The sequence below is a fragment of the Phyllostomus hastatus genome, unplaced genomic scaffold (genome assembly GCF_019186645.2).
Source record: "Phyllostomus hastatus isolate PE091 unplaced genomic scaffold, TTU_PhHast_1.1 phas_scaffold_317, whole genome shotgun sequence".
In the NCBI taxonomy this organism is placed as follows: Eukaryota; Metazoa; Chordata; class Mammalia; order Chiroptera; family Phyllostomidae; genus Phyllostomus; species Phyllostomus hastatus.
Window position 1 is genome coordinate 27,243,005 of NW_025334023.1, and position 17,732 is coordinate 27,260,736.

Consider the following 17,732-nt stretch of genomic DNA (forward strand, 5'->3'; position numbering starts at 1 on the left):
AAGGTTATTAAAACAGGGTCCTGCCCTCAAGTCGTTCACCTTTTAATAAGGGAGTCCCTGACAGAGGACCTTATTGAACCTCAGGGAATATCCAAAGTGCCCAGCCATACTTGACATTAATGGGCCTCTCATAAAGAAGTGGTTCTGCTGGAGGGTCACTGAATTGCAAAGGACAGTGCATAAGACAATAGGATGTAATCGCAGCTTTGTCGGGTATTAAGCAGCAATCTCAGTTTCCCAGCAGTAATACTTATCTTGTTGGATTGTTGGGAGAAGCAATGCAGGTAAAGTATGAGACAGAACAAGCACAGTGCCTGGCACTCAGTGGATGCTCATGAATGTTCCTTTCTCCCTCACAGGGCAAGCTTGAGTCCCTCTTTTGACTGTCCTAGGAGGAAAATGAGCCTCCTACTGCCATGGCCCATGAAGACAGAAGGAAGGTCCCTCCCCCTATTTCTAGAGCAGTAGTTATGAGTCAGTGGGACACGTAGGGAGAAAGTAGCAAGAAGGAAATATTCCTGGGACTCAGGTTTTCCATGGAAACAGTTAGCACAAGGGGGTGATGGCTCGTGTCCACTCTTATCATTGTGCTGCCATATCCTAAGTTGAACAGTGTTTTGGGAGTTAGCCTAGGAACCCAATCCCTAACTTCAATATTCATATATATAACATATAAAATTAGATACACATTATAATATATAATTCCAAATGCATTTTATTTATATAAGCAAATAATATATGTTCAAGGTAAAGGAAAAAATATTAAGTACAGATAGTTATAAACTGAAAAATGAAAGCTGTCTTTCTCCTCCTCTCCCAGTCTCCATCCCCAAACTGAAACACCATTCACAGCTTCTTATGTGTCCTGGTACACTTTGCTTAGGCATATTAAAATGTGTACATGAATTTTGTAAAAAGTTGGACATCATATTATAGATTCCAAATTAGATAATATATTTCTAAATGAAAAATTGGTCCAACATCAATCATAAGGTGGGGTGACTATTTTCTATTTAGTAAGGCAAAAAAGTGCACAAAACACCATAGAACAAAAGTCTTATCAACTATTAGAAAACAGTAAAGTTTGGAAGAAATTTAGGCATTTAAAGGGTAATGCTTCAGTTATGTGGAAACTCAGTCAGAACCCTCAATCCTCAGCAAATGAAGTATGGTCATATAGCAATATTGGATATAATTCCAGAATCGTAGGATCAAAGGTATTTTTAATTTCATTTCTAGAGCTAAGAGCCCACCCATGATGCTTTCTGGGGTGGAAGAGGACTGCCTAGCACAAGGTCCATCACAGACATCCTGCTTAGTGTGCAGGGGCTGCACTGTGGGCCAGGACTCTGGCCCACAGGAGTATGGGAGGCCCTCATCCCCCTGCTGGCCTCTGCTGCAAAGGCAGCAGGCACTGCTTAACTGCAGGCTCTGTTTGGAAGAAGGACCACAGAGAGGCTTCCTGTTGCTGTGGCCTTTCTGAGCTGCTGTGACTCCTGGGCCCTCAGGGGCTACACAGCTCATTGGTCAGTAGAAAAGAGGAAGAGATGAGAATCACACAGATATGGTTTTCTCCTCTAAGAGATGGAGAAGGGATAAATGCTACATGGAGAGAAGGGTTTCTTTTTTCCAGCCAAGGTATATCAGTAGTACCCTCTACAAATGCCATAGCAACAAATTGGAATGGTAGCCAGAGGCCACTAGGATGTGTACACAACCTTTTCAACCCCAGCCCCTGGACAGTCATCAATTTCAGCCATGAAAGACTAAAAGAAGTGTGTTAAGTCCTCCCTATGCCTTCCTCCGATCCCTGGCAATGCCCTTTGCTCATCTTCTCTGCAGGAAGCTTCCGGTCTCCTTGAGGTCCTTCCTAGTAAACAGCAGGACAAGTGGAGGAGCAATCCTCCCCCGCCTCCCCTCCCCAGAGAGTGTGGGCAGGGCTGATGTGGGAGGGAAGAAAGGGCCCTGGCTGCCCTGGCTGCAGCCAGACTCCCTTACGTTACTCTGTCTCCTATCTGCGTCCTCTTAGGACAAAGCAACAGAGGACACCCAGGACAAACGTATGTCCAACCATGAGGTTTCATCTGAAAGAAATTTGTACTTAATTGGTCACATCATTAGCTCTAGGGCTAAACTGGCCAAAAGGGCATTTCTCCTTCTTTTAAGGTTTAATATTCTTGTCTTTTAGCACAACTCCACATTTTTATTATGCTTGATGAAAAGGAGAAAAAACATAGTCACTTGATTTCCCTTAAAAGAAAAATAAAGCTTCAGATAACTGTTTTAAGTGCTTGATAACTTCCAGAAGAAAGAAACAGGCTCTATAGGAAGAACAAGTAACTATATCTCACCTGAAAAAAAGTCATTCTCTTTAGCAGAAACAATACAGGCCAAGAGAGGATATGATACTAAATCTGACAGGAAGACAAAATTCATTTTGGTGAAATTTGCTAAATATGTTTTCTGGAAAATTCAAATACCAATACAGTAGATGCTATTAACAAAAACAAAGTGTTTTATGAAGTATATAAACAAACTGAATCTATCCAGCCCTTCAGTATTCCTGTTACCAACTATGGAATAGAGATGAAGATTTAAAAGATTCCTCACTCAACATCATATCAAAGGAAGTAAACTCTGGCTGAGCCAAGAAGCTTCTGGAAGGTGTGTGTGGACATGAATCAGAATAAAGAACCATTCCAAAAATACACACAGAAAAAGGTCCCTGCAGAGGAAAATCATACACTTCCAACTCACGCTCAGACCAACTGAGTGAAATCAAACAAAATAACCCATGTTAAGATTAAGTGAAAAAGCATTTGCAGCAATTGAAATCTATGGCTAAGCCATTAAAAAAAAGAAAGAAAGAAATCCCTGGGGTAAATGTGAGTTTCCAGTGAGATGCAGAGACCACCCTGGTCTCACATTTTGCTTTCCATCATTCTGGACAGAGGCCTGGCAGTGAATAGCTTCTTTTGGGGACTGCAAATAGAGTCTTCTTGGCTGCACAGGGGTCTCTATTATTTCATGTTAAAATGGCTTTTCCCAGAAGCTAAGGTCTTAGTAGTCAGCATAGTACAGGTGCTGGAGGGAGAAGCAGAGGTCTGGATTCCAGCCCAAATTCTGCCACTGATCTTCGATAAGTCTCCAAACCTGCCTGGACTGTGATCTGCTCTGTAAAATGAAGAGGCCTCTATGAAACTTGTTTAAAACAAATGCCTGTTGAAGATCATGGATAGCAGATTGCACGGTATTAGTCCTTTTACCATACCTTATGCAAAAGAATTAGACAAAAAGGATCGATATCACGGAAAGGTGGAGGTGCCAAGAAGTGCTGCTCTTTGAAACTGACAGAGAACTGAAGTGGACAGAGCATAGGTCTGGGGTATGAAGACCTGAGTTTGTGAGCTCTGCTGGCCTTTGCTGGATGAGCCTGAGTTAGTTATCTTGCCGTATTCCAAGACTCAGTTTCCTCATCTGCAAAATGGAGATGACTACTTGACGAGATTTCAATGAGGATTTAAATAACATGAAATAACATTCATGCAGTGCTCGGCACACAGGCTGCTGTCAGAAAAAGTTCCTTCCTTCCTTCCTGATGTGTTAAAACTCTCCCTGACCTTGAGAGGCATCAAAAGGGAAATCTGCTACATCCTGGTTTTAAAACCATAATGGGAACAGCACCATTGACTTTCCAGATGCACCTGGCCCCTACTGCCAGGTTATGTTTTCCAGTTTTCCTGCCTCTCCCTTAATGAGGTGCTTAAGCAGGTAGAGTCCTCTGGGAAGCGTGGATGACAGCAGGAATCCCGAACAGCTGAGTGAGCACATCTATAACAGGAAAAGGGCTTTGCAGATTCACTGAGAAGAGCTGCGGAGGCCTCCGCATCTGCACCAGTCCCCACACTTAAGATGTGGCAGCTGGCAAATCGAAGCAGCAGCCACATCAGCTTGTGATGTGACAATGAGAAACAGGGCTTGGGCCCAACACTTCTGTTTTGTGTGTCAGGCACTGCATGTGATTTCACTTGGAAAATGTCTTCCAGACCTTTAAAATAAGTTTGCAAAACCACTGGCCCAAGTCCTTGAGGGTATTTTATGAATGCAGGAAGCAGGAGTGGTAGAGGGACTTTCCTTTCAAAATTTTGTATCACCCCAGACCTCCTGAACCCTCCCCATATAGTTTCCTGGAGACTGTCCCACCTTCATGGAAGCCTGAGGTGCTCTGAGGATAATACAAAAGCAGATGTTGTGTGGATTTGGTCCAGCTCAAGGCCCGTGACTCACCAGGATAACTGAGCCTCCCTGGCAGAGAACACCATTCTCAGAGGAGTCTATGAAGCCAAGGAAAAACCCCAAGGCCTGGACACTTCCAGGGCTTTTCCTGAAACTTCACTAGAAATGTCAACCCCATTAGCCTACATTGGGCCTCAGAGATGGAGGAGCTGGTACAAGCCTGTGGTGGGAGACATGGGGCAGGGGTGAGGGTGTGGAGGAAAGATGCTCAGAAGCAGGAAGGTCAAGGCTTTGGCAATGCATTAGGTAAGGCAGCCTAGGAGGTTCTTGGATGATAACTGTCACTGCATATTTATTTTCTAGCCCTGCTCAGAGCTAGTTCTCTTCTCTACTGTGACAATAAAATAACCAGCCACAAACATCTGTAACTGGACCACCAGAGCCTGAAACTGAAAAGGCAGAGTAGAGAGTATCAGAAGGTGGATTGAGGGGCAACACCTACGGTGACTTGGGGTTAGGCAGATCTAGGCCTAAATCCCCACTCTGCCATTTACCAGCTGAAAGACCTTGTACAAGTTTCTCAGCCTCCTCTGGCTTGGTTTCTTCATTCTTAAAATGAAAATGAAGTTGTGAGAATGAGTTGAGATTGTCTATATCTATAGCAAAAAAAGGCTTAGCATAATGTCTGGTATAATGTATCTACCCAATGAATGATTACAATTTTTTTGGATTTTTGTCCAGTTCTGACTTACGTCTGGCACAGTGGGGCTTCCACTTTGTTTCTGAGTATGGATCTTCTTATTCCACTTCAACTTTTCACCAGGTTCCCATTTGGGTACTCTGCCTCTGAGACATTTCTCTGAACCCCCAGCCCATGCCTCTGAGAAACACCCTAACTCCAGCTGCCCACAAGGATTTTCAAATTTCATCTATATTGATTCCTTGTTATGGTGCTTCACCCACATACAGCAATACTACCTACTCATCCTTGAATACCTCCAATCATCACAGACTGAGTCTCAGCAGGGGCCAGATATCCTGGTATCTATTGCCCACAAGAGCTAAGCTCCTCCATCAACCCAAGAAGCTCATTGCTTACCTGAGAGCAGTGCCTCCCCATTACACAAATCTAGGCACTGGCCTTGCTCCCCTTCTTATGAGCCTGCCATGCCCCAAAGATTGTACATACATGACACGGTGAGTTCATGGAGGGACCTGGCAGTCCTTGGAGCTAGTCACAAGAACCAGTTTCTAGCCACCCTTTGTCCTAGTGATCGCTAAGGCTTCTTTGAGTTCTAAAATTCTATGATGGATGATTCTATTACTAGCTTACAAAAGCACTGCCAGACAAACCACACCTACTTCCTTTCTCTCCTCTGCCTTCCAGCTTTGGAGAACAAGCCTGCGGTCACTGAATGAAATGCTATAACGTGCTGAAAGTAAGGTGAAGTGAGGCAGTGGTGCCAGAAGTGGTTGTGCAACCATTGGAGTTGCCACAGTGGAAAAAGGCTCTCAGCGACAGCAGAGGTATGTAGAAGATGTGCTGCTACCACTAATTCATTCATTCATCCATTTATTCATTCATCAAGCCACTGGTCATCAAGTATACATCAAGTATTTGACAGGCTACTTGTGAAGGAGTTAAAACCAGACATCTGTCCCAAGAAGCTCACATGCTGTCTAGAATAGAGATGATCACAATGCAGTGTGGTAAGCACTGTGACAAGAAACTTTGCAAGTTCTGTGGCAACACTGGAGACATGTATTCAGACCAGGATGGGGTGGGTAGGTGGCAGCAGCAGGAAGAGATCCCAGAATAGATGACTTAAAGTGAAGCTTCAAAGATGAGTAGGAGCTGGCCAAATACAAGGCAAACAGTAATTGCTGTCTTTGCAAAGGCTCACACATGTGTGAGAACTTGAACTACATAAGGATTCACAGGTGCGTTGATACTATGTTGAGAAAGGGATTTGTTTTTAGTGATGAGCAATAAGAGGTGAGCCTAGTGAGGCAGCCAGAGGTCAGATAAGGGAGGGATGTGTGTTTGAGCTGAGGAGGTTCAACTTTATCCCGTGGGCTGATTGGAGATACTGGCTTAAGAAACTCTAAAAATCATGGCTGGGTGGTAGTGTGATAGGGCGCAGGAGTGGACAGCTGTCAGTTTTTGGCTGGACTGAATCCAAGCTTCCTTTCACATAGTATCAACCTTCCCTTGGGGAATCACCCATTGTGTACAACTGTCTTGGCTAAAAGATGTATGCAGGTGCAGTGCAGAAGCTTAGTAAGTGCTCATTGCTCTATGAGTTACTCTATTTTAGAAATGAGGCACAACACAAAGTTTAGGCTGGTGATCTCAATGTCTACCCCACCCTCTCTTTTGTATTCCCAGTGCTTAGCACAAGGCAGATACTCAATATTATTGAGCGAATGAATAAACAAACAAATGGAAAGCATATCCTGACTAAAAGCATCATGTGACACTGTGAACTTCAGCAGGCTTTGCTCTCCCCACCCATAGACTGGCTCCTACCACCAAAATAGAGTTCCATTAATCTAGGTGACGGGGAGAGACACAGGAGGGGAAGGTTGAACTCTTAGACCTGACAGAGGACCACATCTCTGTGTCAGGATGATGGTTCTCACACTTATGCTCCACTCCAGGACAGTAACAACATCCCCATCACTTAATGTTAAATTGCGTTAATCAGATGCTAGGACAAAAAAAAAGAAGGGAAGGTAAGCTGACCTACTCTGGTTGGTCAGCTTACTCTGGTTGGTTGCATTATCCTCAATCTTAATCCTTACAGGGCTGGAGAGAAGAAAAGAGAGGACAGGAGAGGAGGGGAGGGAAAAGGAAACAAGAAGGAACATAATACCTGACACATATTAGGAGCTCAAAGATATGTGACTAACTTCCCACCTGGCTAGGGCTCAGTAAATGATAACTTACATTACTCATGGTCCTTATCACAACCCTACAAGGTAGGCACTCTTGCTCTTGTGTTTGAGCTGAGGACACAATAGATTTTCCTCAAGGCCACATAGCTTGCAAGTAGAACCTGAACTCAGGTCTGCCTGACTCCAAAATCCAGGCCCTCTCCTCACTGATGGCTCCTTTTGACATGACAAATGGCACTGGACACCTATAACTCAGTACAGCTGGGCTGACACTATGAGGGCAGGAGCTGAAGGGAAATCCATACATATTAAGGACATCAAAAGCAGCCATACCTGCTCTGGTGTTGGCAAAATGATGAATTCCAGCATGAGACAACCAGGTTCCTTCCTCCAAAGGCCATGTTTCACTGAGGTCCATGTTCAGCAAGTCCCTTGTATGTGCAGCTCTTACATCAAATGATATCTCCTAAAAAAGTAATGAGCACAAAAAATGAAGATAAATTACTACTGATGCTCTCTTGGGAAAGGGAGGCTTTCTTAAAGGAAGGTAGCTACTTTCTAGTTTATCATGTTTCGTTAATGTGCAAACATTATTGTCAAGATTTGGTTATGGCCTGAGTGTATGATCCTCCAGTGAGGCTGCTCAAGTCCAGGAATCATGGTTTTTCTCCATCAGTTAACTAATGTTTATTGTTAACTGAGCAACTATTACATGCCAGGCTTTGAGCAAGGAGCTTACTGTTTAGTTCTGCATACTTTGTGGACTTTTAGAATTTCAGGATCAGATACAGTAGGGTCTCAATTTTGTAAAAATAAGTAGGTATATACTATATATACCTGGAAAACAGGCTGGAAAAAGCTTGAACTAAAAAGTTGGAAGTAGCTATCACTATATTGGAAAGATGAGTGCTTTTTTTTGTCTTTGTAATTTTCTACATTTTCCACAATAAATATGTATTCTTTTTATAGTCTGAAGATATCTATAATTAATATTGTTTTAAAGAAAAATTTCAGGGCCAAGAAGGACCATAGAGACTAATTTTGCATTTCCTCTTGAACACTACTATAAAAAGTCACAGGTCACAAGGGCCCTTGGCTCTCCTAAAAATGACACCTCACTGGCTGTCCCCAAGAAGTCCAGCCTGGAGAATGTCTACCTATAAACTACATTTGGGAAGATCACAGCTCATGGCCAAATTTTGCCCATATTGCAAAGAGATCTTCATAATGCTCTGCAGGTAGCAGGTCATTAAATGGATGTGGCTGAATAATTGAACATGACTGATTGACCTAATCAGCGAACGCAGCACGTGGAGCATCCACATGGCAGAAATCCTGGTGGCCTAATTACGATGGGCAGCCATTATCATTTGTTGTAATCAGAGCACCTGGCTTGACTCGGTCTCCAGAACGCTGTTCAAAGTTGCCCTGCAGACTCTTGCATGGCCGCCCAGCTGCAGACCTGGCAATCTAATGTGTTGCTTTTTGGCTGTCGGCCTAGAGAACTGTAGGACTCTTGGGAGTTGCAACAAACAACCAGAAGTCTCTAGTATAATATCAGGAGGTACCAAAGACTGTACTGCACTTTATTGGGTACTGGCTTGCTAAGGATTTGTGTTCAATCCAAATACCCAAAGTTTTAGAAGAGAATGCTAGATCAGAGTGGATATCACACAATACCATGGTGAAAACATTGGACTTTTCAATATATCCAGATTTTAGTCTTGACTTTGGCACTAATTGGGAGATTTTGGGCAAACTACTTATTCTCTAGACTTAATTTCCTTAATTTTAAATGAAGAAATTAGGACTAGATGTTGTCAAAGGCCTGTTTAGTCTTTTAAGACTTGCAGCATATAATAATATGTTTCTACATTCAAAGGCAACCTCTCCACCCGCATCAAGAAATGTGCACTAGTTTTCTATTAGCACACTACTCTGCAGTAAGATGTGGCTGACTAAGGCTAGAGATGGTCTACCATTGGAAGAGAACATGTTCTCTATGCAAAAATAAAAATATTTTCTACACGTGAATTTCCATGTCTAGAATGGAAATCCAGTCTCGGGCCATAATCACACTGGTCTCATCATTTAATCAAATGAACTAACTATTAATATCTTGCATATTCACCAAACTGAAATAACATTAACAAAAATATTACATCCTTAAAAAACAACACTTATTTAAAATAGACTGGTCACTCAAAACCATTTCATTAATCCCTGCAGTGTCCTTGAGAAGTGAAATTCTAAGAGCTTTGTTTGACAAAAACAAAGCCGTACTGATGAAGTAGAGAGTAGTTTTCAAAGTAGATTTTCCATCCTTTTTGGCCCAGGGGCCTAGGCACCTAGTGGTCCCAGGAAACAGATTTGCAAGATGGCATCCCCTAGCTGTGTGAGATCAGGCTCTCACATCCATGCATTTTATTTTATTAATCAACTACACGGATTTTCATTGAGTGTTGTGTTAACTTCAACTCACAAACCCTGCTGATTTCTCTGATGCCTGAATTTCACACCTCAGTTTGGGAAAGATAAGCATAAAATGTGAAATGAAATTGCAGCAAACACAAGTACGTCCAGGATGACTTTGATCAATCGCATCTGTTACTGAAACTCTAGCACTATCAATCACTTCAGTCACAGGGAGCCCCAGAGTTGCTCATGGAACTCTGGAGCCTTAGGAAATATTTTCCAGGCCTCTGGCCAATATAAAACAAGGTGTCTGGGGTTTTTCTATAATGTGTTTAAATTGTTAAGTCAAAATTTCTCAATAACTCAGCCCATGAAGAAGAAACAAAAGAGAAAAAATTAATGTAATCATGGGAACAGGAAGTGAGGAAACACTTTACTCTGGAGCAGCACATGGCAGCTCAAACAATGCAGGTATGATACGGTGAGGTGGCATGAGTGGAAAAGCTGACTGAAAACTTACAGTTGTAATTCTGACTTTGAGACACATTTTTCTGAAGAGATATCTGTACTCCCATGTTCACTGCAGCATTAGTCCCAGTAGCCAAGATATAGAAATAACCTAAGTGTGTTGTTAACAGATGAGTGGCTAAGATGTTACATTTACAAACACACACATGTGCAATGGAATATTGTTCAGCCACGAGAAAGAAGGAAATCCTGCTATTTGGGAAAACATAAGTGGACCTGGAGGACATTACGCTAAGTGAAATAAGCTAGATGGAAAGAGGCAAATACAACATGGTATCACTTATATGTGGCCTCTAAAGAGCAAAAATTAAAACCCATAGAAACAGAGAGTAGGGGCAATAGGGAGAGTGTGGTAAAAGTGTACAAACATTTGGCTATAAAATAAATACGTACTGAGGAGCTAGTGTATAATGTGGTGACTATATTTGATTACATTGTATTATATAACTGAAATTTGTTAAAAGAGCAGAATTCAAATGCTTTTACAAAAAGCATATAAATAAGTGAGGTGATGGATGTGTCAAGTAGATGGGAGGAAGCATCTCACAATGTAGACATATATCAAATCATCATGATGTACACTTTAAATATCTTAAAATATTATTTGTCAAATATAACCCAATAAAGCTGAAAAATAAAATAAAGAGCAGAAAGTGGGGGAACAAAAGGAAGAGAGAACTAAAACACCTGCATAATTGGACACTGGGATCTATGGAATACTGGAATGTTATGAATAAATATTGACATTTAATAAATATTGACTGATTGAATGGATGGATAAATGATTATAACCAGTGGATAATAAGATATTAGTCAGATGTTAGATACCATTGAGTTTCCAAAAGAGTCCTGTCTATCCTGAGAGAGTGATGTGAACCCAGCTGGGTCAGTGAACTTAAGGAAGTTCAGCTCTATGGCTCTCCAACTCTCCTTAAACTAACACATCTTCCTCTCTTTTCAGAGCTGCCTCTAGAGTGAGCCATCCACTGAGCTGCCTGAGCCAGAAACTGGCCATCCTCGTTTGCTTGATTACAACTCACATCCAGTCAATTACCAAGTGTTGTCTGTTCTAGCTTTAAAATGTTTCAAGAAAGCATCTGCTTCTCTCTGTTTGCATTGACTCAGCTTTAGTTCAGCCACCATAATTTCTTGCTCAGATCCTACAAAGACTTCACTGGGTTTTGGTCTCCCTTTCTTCCAACTCATTCTCCACACTTCATTGTAATAGTATTTTTAAAGCACAAATATGATCACATCACTTCTTGGTTAAAATATTCCAGTGATTGAACATTCCCAGCAGACAGTCTGGACCACTAAACATGGCATCTAAAGTCCAACGATAGCGAAGTGTTTGCAACCCCTGAGTAAGTCCCCCCGTTTCATCTTTTGTATATTCAGCAATTCCTGGGGCTCTGGCAAGATAGTTCTTCTTGCCTCATTGTGCTAACTACAACTTACCATTCACATCTCCTCTTAGATTTGGTCATGTGTTCCCCTCAGACTTCCCTGTGCTTACCCCATTACAGCATGTATCACATTATACTGCAATTGTCCGTGAATGTATCTGTACAGTTTAGTCCATAGTTTATGTACTTGAGAGCAGAGATCTTACTTATTTACACCCTTAGCTTTTATACAGTAGTTGTTACAAGTTAAGCACTTAATGTATATTTATTGAATAAATGGATATACGAGCATATCTCGGTTTAACATGTCCATTTGGAAAGTATTCTCTTTGCAACCCTACCCTCCTCCTCCGCTTCTTTGGAAATTTCTCCACCTAAAACTGTACCTTATCTGCCTCTGCTTCCTGACCTCATTCTGACCTTCTCAGCCAGTCTAACTTGCTGAGATTCGCCCACCTATGCTCCCACTTCAGAATGCACACCTGCTTCTCTGCCCAGAATGCCACTAGGACCTCCTCATATACCTGCCTCTCTCCTAAATCTTGGGATGAAATGACACAGCAGACACCTGCCATCCAAATGTAGTTGAGTCCCCTCTCAACTTCTAACCATCACCTTCATGGTCATTTCTGACAGAGGGGGCTTGATTTAGGAACACAAATGCAGACAAACTGTGGCTACACTTTGACTCTGTCTCAACTGCCATGAAATAGCTCCATCTGTAGAGAAGGAATTAATTACCTAGGAGTGGCATGTTTGGGGAATCAAAAGGCATATGCCATTATTCAGGTATGCAAGCAACCACACATTCTAAAACTATGCACACCTCACTGCAAGCAAGTCCATTTCCTAATAACTTGTATTATAAATCAAGATACACATAAATGTAGAGAGATATACAAAATGAATTTATTCATTCATTTGATAAATATTCACTCAGTATCTCCTACCTACTAGTCACTGTCCTAAATGCTTGGGATATAAAAGGATAAATATTACCTCTCCTCTAAGGAGTTTTCAGCCTTGCAGGGGAGACACATATCTGGATATAACATTACAGAACAATGTAGTAAATGTAAGCATGAAACATACACAAGGTAAAGCAAGGATATGCAAATAATAGAATCTGGAAGTTGGATGAATGCTTAGGGCCTTTATTCCAACCCTTGAATTATGCATGAATCCCCTACATGCCCAGCTAGCTTAGCCTACACTTAAATATTGATAGTACAGTGAGAAGGAGCTCATCTTCTCCACAGGCAGCCTATTATATTTGTGAACACTTCTGTCAAGCAATTCATTTTTAAATTCTCAACAAAATATGGATATTCACCAACAACTCTCAGTGCTGCTGAGCTGTTCTAGGATGTCTTGTTCCTTGTTCTGTTCTTAAAAGGCTGCTTGGAGGCTGCTGGAGATACTCCTCCAGCAATATTGAGATTTGACCCCATTTCTGATGCTCTCCAAGCCTTCGAGATACGGACTTACTGCTGTGAGTCAGGGATCAGAAGGAACATTTCACCTTGGTTATGAGCACAGGGTATAAATATATCTTGTCACACCCAGAAAACAAACCAAACATCTAAATTGAAGCATGAGAGAGAATAGGTCACATGATGGGATCTTCCTTCTCAGCTGAGAATCTCTAGCTAAAATCTACATTAGCTAGACTCTAGGTGTCTTGGTCCATTTGGAATGCTATAACATAGTACCATAGATTGGGTGGCTTATAAACAGCAGAAACTTATTTCTCACAATTCTTGGGGTTGGAAAGTCCAAGATTAGGGTGCTATCACAGTCAGGTTCTGGCCAGAACTCTCTTTGGGTTGCAGACTACTGGTGTCTCCTTGAATCCTCACATCAAAGGAGAGTCAGAGAGCTCTCCAGGGTCCCTTCTATAAAGGCACTAATCCCATTCATGAGCCATCCCCCACTCAAGACCTAATTACTGCCAAAAGCCCCACCTCCACAGTAGGAGTTAGGAGTTCAACTTCTGGATTTTGAAGAGACACACACATTCAGTCCATTGTACAAGGTGTAGCCTGGTATCAGCTAACAGAAAAACCCAATCATCAGTGACGTAGCAGACCACAGTAGAATACAAGGCAGTCTCTTCTTGGACTGCTTAAGGGTTTGGCTCTGATAAATTTCAATTTCTAAATTTGGAAGGTTCTTTTCCTTACAGCTCCAAATAGTCCAAACATGTCACAGTATATGTCTGGGCTCTTCATATTCAAGTGATAAAATTCAGCAGCACTTATAATATGAAACTCTTAAGCTTGGCTGGAAGAGAGGAGTAGAACACTCTAAGTATCCACTGTGAAAAAAATACCTCTTTAAGTAAATAAAACGACACAAAATGCTAGAGCCACAGAGTCTTTTTATGTCTGAAATGGCTGATGTTTAGAAAGTTGACATGATTATTCTGGGCTTCTTATTTATTTTGAAGAATTCTTAGCAGCTTTGTAGAATTGGAAAGTTTGAGTAACTTGAAGACCATTATTTCAAATTCACTTATCCAGCTGGCAGAGTATGTGTGAAGCTACTGTGGGATTTATTGATGCTAATATTTTAAGTATCCAGTAAATAATTTATGCTGCCACTCTCTAAAAAGTTGTGGCAACAGCGTATTTTTAGGAAACCTAATGAAGTTATAAAATTATGAGGTTTTGCAGGATTCCCAGGCTTTTCATTTCCAAGTCAGTCCATTGAGACCAAGCTCAGATCCACCATGAAACTTTTCCAGGCAGAGTTATTTCCTGCTTCTGCTGTGCTTCTCAGAACTTTCTATATTCTATTAAGACCCTTCCTTCACATTGGATAGTAATGTTCTCTTTACAAAGTGATTGTCTTGTCCACTAGAAGGTGGTCTCCTCAGGACAAAGTCATATCTTATCCACTCTTTTTTTCCCACACAGTGTTTGGACAGACTTGGGGTCCGGCAATGCTTGTTGAATGAATGAAACTGATATTCCTACAGGTGAGAAACTCAAATAAGTTTGTAACTCCAAACTCTTCATATAACTCAGGGTTAAATCATCAGTCATAACCAAAGATTTGTCACCATATTCTGCCATCCAGGCAGCACAACTCCCAAGTATACATGGATGAGCAAGGAAAAAAGAATAATAAATATATGTTTTTTAAAGACTGGGTTCTTATCTGGTGTGAGATCATTTCTTAACTTAGTAATCACACACAAATCACTTCATCTCCCTGAAGCTCAGCTTTTCTAGTGTGTGAAATAGGGCTCATAAAGTCCTTTATTCCATCATTAACAGAGTGTTGTATCAAATGTCAACTGGAAAATCACTGAAATAGTGCAAAATGCACAGCACTGTTATCATTCAGCAAATTTAGAGATGTCACTTGGTGACACGGCATGTGGGAAGCAGTATAAATGTAATAGCTAAGAGTGAGGACTTTGGGGACAGACCTAGATTTAAATCCCAGGTCCACCATTTCCTAGCAGTGATCTGTGGGCAAGGTGCATATGGTTTCTGAGCCTATCTGTAACAAGGGATCATAGAATACACTTTTGTGGTGTCGATGTAAGAGTTAAATGCAAAAATCTACCGTAGACCCTGGCCAGTAATAAAATTCAATAAATGGCAATAGCAGTTGTCTTTATTATTATCATTATTAACTCTTAAAGTAGATACAGTCCTGGAAGTGACAGTCCCATCAGCAAACGTCATCCCATGGGGAAACAGGATGAACTGCATTAGGAAGCAGCCATTTTCCCCCCAAAGGATAGCTGCTGGCTCAAGCACATTTCCCTGGAAAAAGATCTATGAACAGTGGGTAAGACTGAAGCAAGAAAAATTTGCTGTATGCCAGTCCTAGGAAGGAAGAGAGAAAACTAGGTAGGAAAGAGTGGCAGGGGCAAAGAGGCAGGGAAAAGTTGTGTGAGGACTTGCTGAGGCAAAGCCATTAACAAGGCTGCCAGGGTGGGGGATGTTGGGAAACCACAGGAGAGGATTAAGTGGTTCTATTTGAGAAAAGGAATTGGGCTGCAGCCTGTGATGCAAAGAGACAAAGCCAAAATAAGATAAACTGCCACAGCTCTGATTATGAACCAAGAATGGGCTATTGACATGGGCCCCACAGCAGAGGGCTGGTGTTCACATGCAGATCTTTATAGCTACACCTGTCTGTGGGGAATATCAGAGTCACCGTGTAACCCAGCTGTCCACTGGAAAGATAATATGAGCCTCATCAATAATTGTAAATTTTTCTAAATCAATAAAAGTTAATACAGGTGAAAGTGATTTTAATAATATATTTTATTGAATCTACTATGTCCAAAATAGTATTTTAGCATTTAATCAACCTACAATAAAAATTAGTAATGAGAATGTTAGATTTTTTTCACACAATGCTTTATTAATTGATTGATTGACTTTAGAAAGAGAGGAAGAGAGAAAGAGAAACATTGATTTATTGTTTCATTTATTGATGCATTCATTGGTTGCTTCTTGCATGTGTCCTGACCCAAGATGGAACCTGCAATCTTGGTGAATGGGGATGATGCTCTAAGCAACTGAGCTAACCAGCCAGGGCCTCACCAATGTTTTAAAAATGCAGTGTGTATTTTCACTGACAGCACATGTAATTTTGTAGTAGCCATACCACAAGTTCTCAATAACCACTTGGCTCAGAACTAATCTCAAGGGAAAATGAAGTCCATTCTCCTGACCTCCTAGGCTGTTAACATTCTTTAAAAGTCCAAATTCATAGATCCAAAAAAGACCTCTGGAGATGTTTAACATGCAAGGGACATCTATATATTCCTGACAGGTTTTCCTTTAGCATCTTTGCTTGAATTTAGGCAGTTTCACACCCCACTGCAAACTATCCTCCAATTTAACACTCACAGAGGGCTGACTTAGTGGTTGGCTAAACAGTTTAATCATGGTGGATGTACTGTCCACTCTCTCATTCTAAGAGAAACTGCCTCCTGCAATCCCAAGGCAGCTTGATGCACCCACTTCTCTCCACCACCTCTCTGGCCCAGCTGACCAAGAGTAGGTTTGCTCTGCAAACCATTGCATCCATTCATGTAATCACTTGGTGTGGAAAATCCCACCCATCCAGAAACAGACCATGAGGACCAGCCAATCAGACCCTCTGTCATGAATATGGAGGCCAAGTCAGTCCGTGGATGGGGAGAATCAACCGAAGAAGACATACAGAGCAGAAAGAGCAATAAATATGTAAGTTTCCAGTCAACCCTCAGGCTTCTGCTGGTTCCGCTTCAATCGGTTTTCTAGATCAGCCTTCTGAAAGCCACTCGATTTTAGTAAAGCACTTCTCCAGATGAGAGAATTGTAAAAGGCTCCAGTGGGAAGGTGTCTAAATAATCCTGGCTCCTGGAGCTCTGTCGGAACCTTCCAATTCCAGCCACATTTCTGGGCTCCTGAAGAACATATTTTTTGCTATTTCTGGTTTTCCATGAGATTCCTGTGTGCTTATGGTCATGACTAGTTTACAAGAACCCCTTATATTCTGAGGGAGCCTGTGCGTTTTAGCAAAAAGGCCTGCCACAGAGATGGAAGCTTATGCACACATTTGAGAGAAGGTCTTCACCACCCCCTCTGGATTTGGTTTGCATTCAATCTCATGCCCACACTTAGCCTGACAGGAAAATGATGGATTACTTTGGGTTGCATTCCTAAAAACATTATTCTCAAAGACCTCATCACAGTGGCCCTCTGGGGACTCTTTAAAGCCTCATACTGTCTACTGCAGTGGTTCTCAACCATGACTGCACATTAGAGCTACCTGGGGTACGTTTAAAACCTGTGGGTGCCCAGGCCCTCTCCCAGACATCTGAAGTTAGAGCCTCTGAGGGCAGAGCCCTGGCCATCTGTATTTCTTAAGAGCTCTGCAAGTAAATCAAATGTGCAGCCACAATTGAAATTGAGAAACATTGATATACAGAATATGCCCTTGTTACAGGCTTGGGTTTCTAGCAGAAAATTTATATACTATTTTTTTTTATTACAAAAGAATTGCATATTTGTTTTTTAAGGAATGCATACAAGATAGAGGGTGATCCACAGTAAAAAGTCTCATTCATCAGTATACATATATGTATATATATATATATATATATATATATATATATATATATATATACACACACATATATACATATACATTTGCATAAGTATAGACAATTTTGGAAGGGCACACAAGAAACTACAATAGCTTCTTACCTGTAGGGAATGAGGCTGTTGGGGATTC

General features: G+C 41.4%; 1 protein-coding gene across 3 annotated transcripts in view; it reads right to left on the minus strand.

The window, feature by feature from the left end:
• AMOTL1 (angiomotin like 1) overlaps positions 1-17,732 on the minus strand; it is a 149,960-nt gene that overhangs the window by 119,389 nt on the left and 12,839 nt on the right. For all 3 annotated transcript variants that reach the window (XM_045817878.1, XM_045817877.1, XM_045817876.1), the window contains one exon: positions 7,468-7,600. In XM_045817878.1, coding sequence (XP_045673834.1) covers positions 7,468-7,552 — 85 coding nt within the window. In that variant the 5' untranslated portion in view covers positions 7,553-7,600. The remainder of the gene's footprint in view (positions 1-7,467; positions 7,601-17,732) is intronic.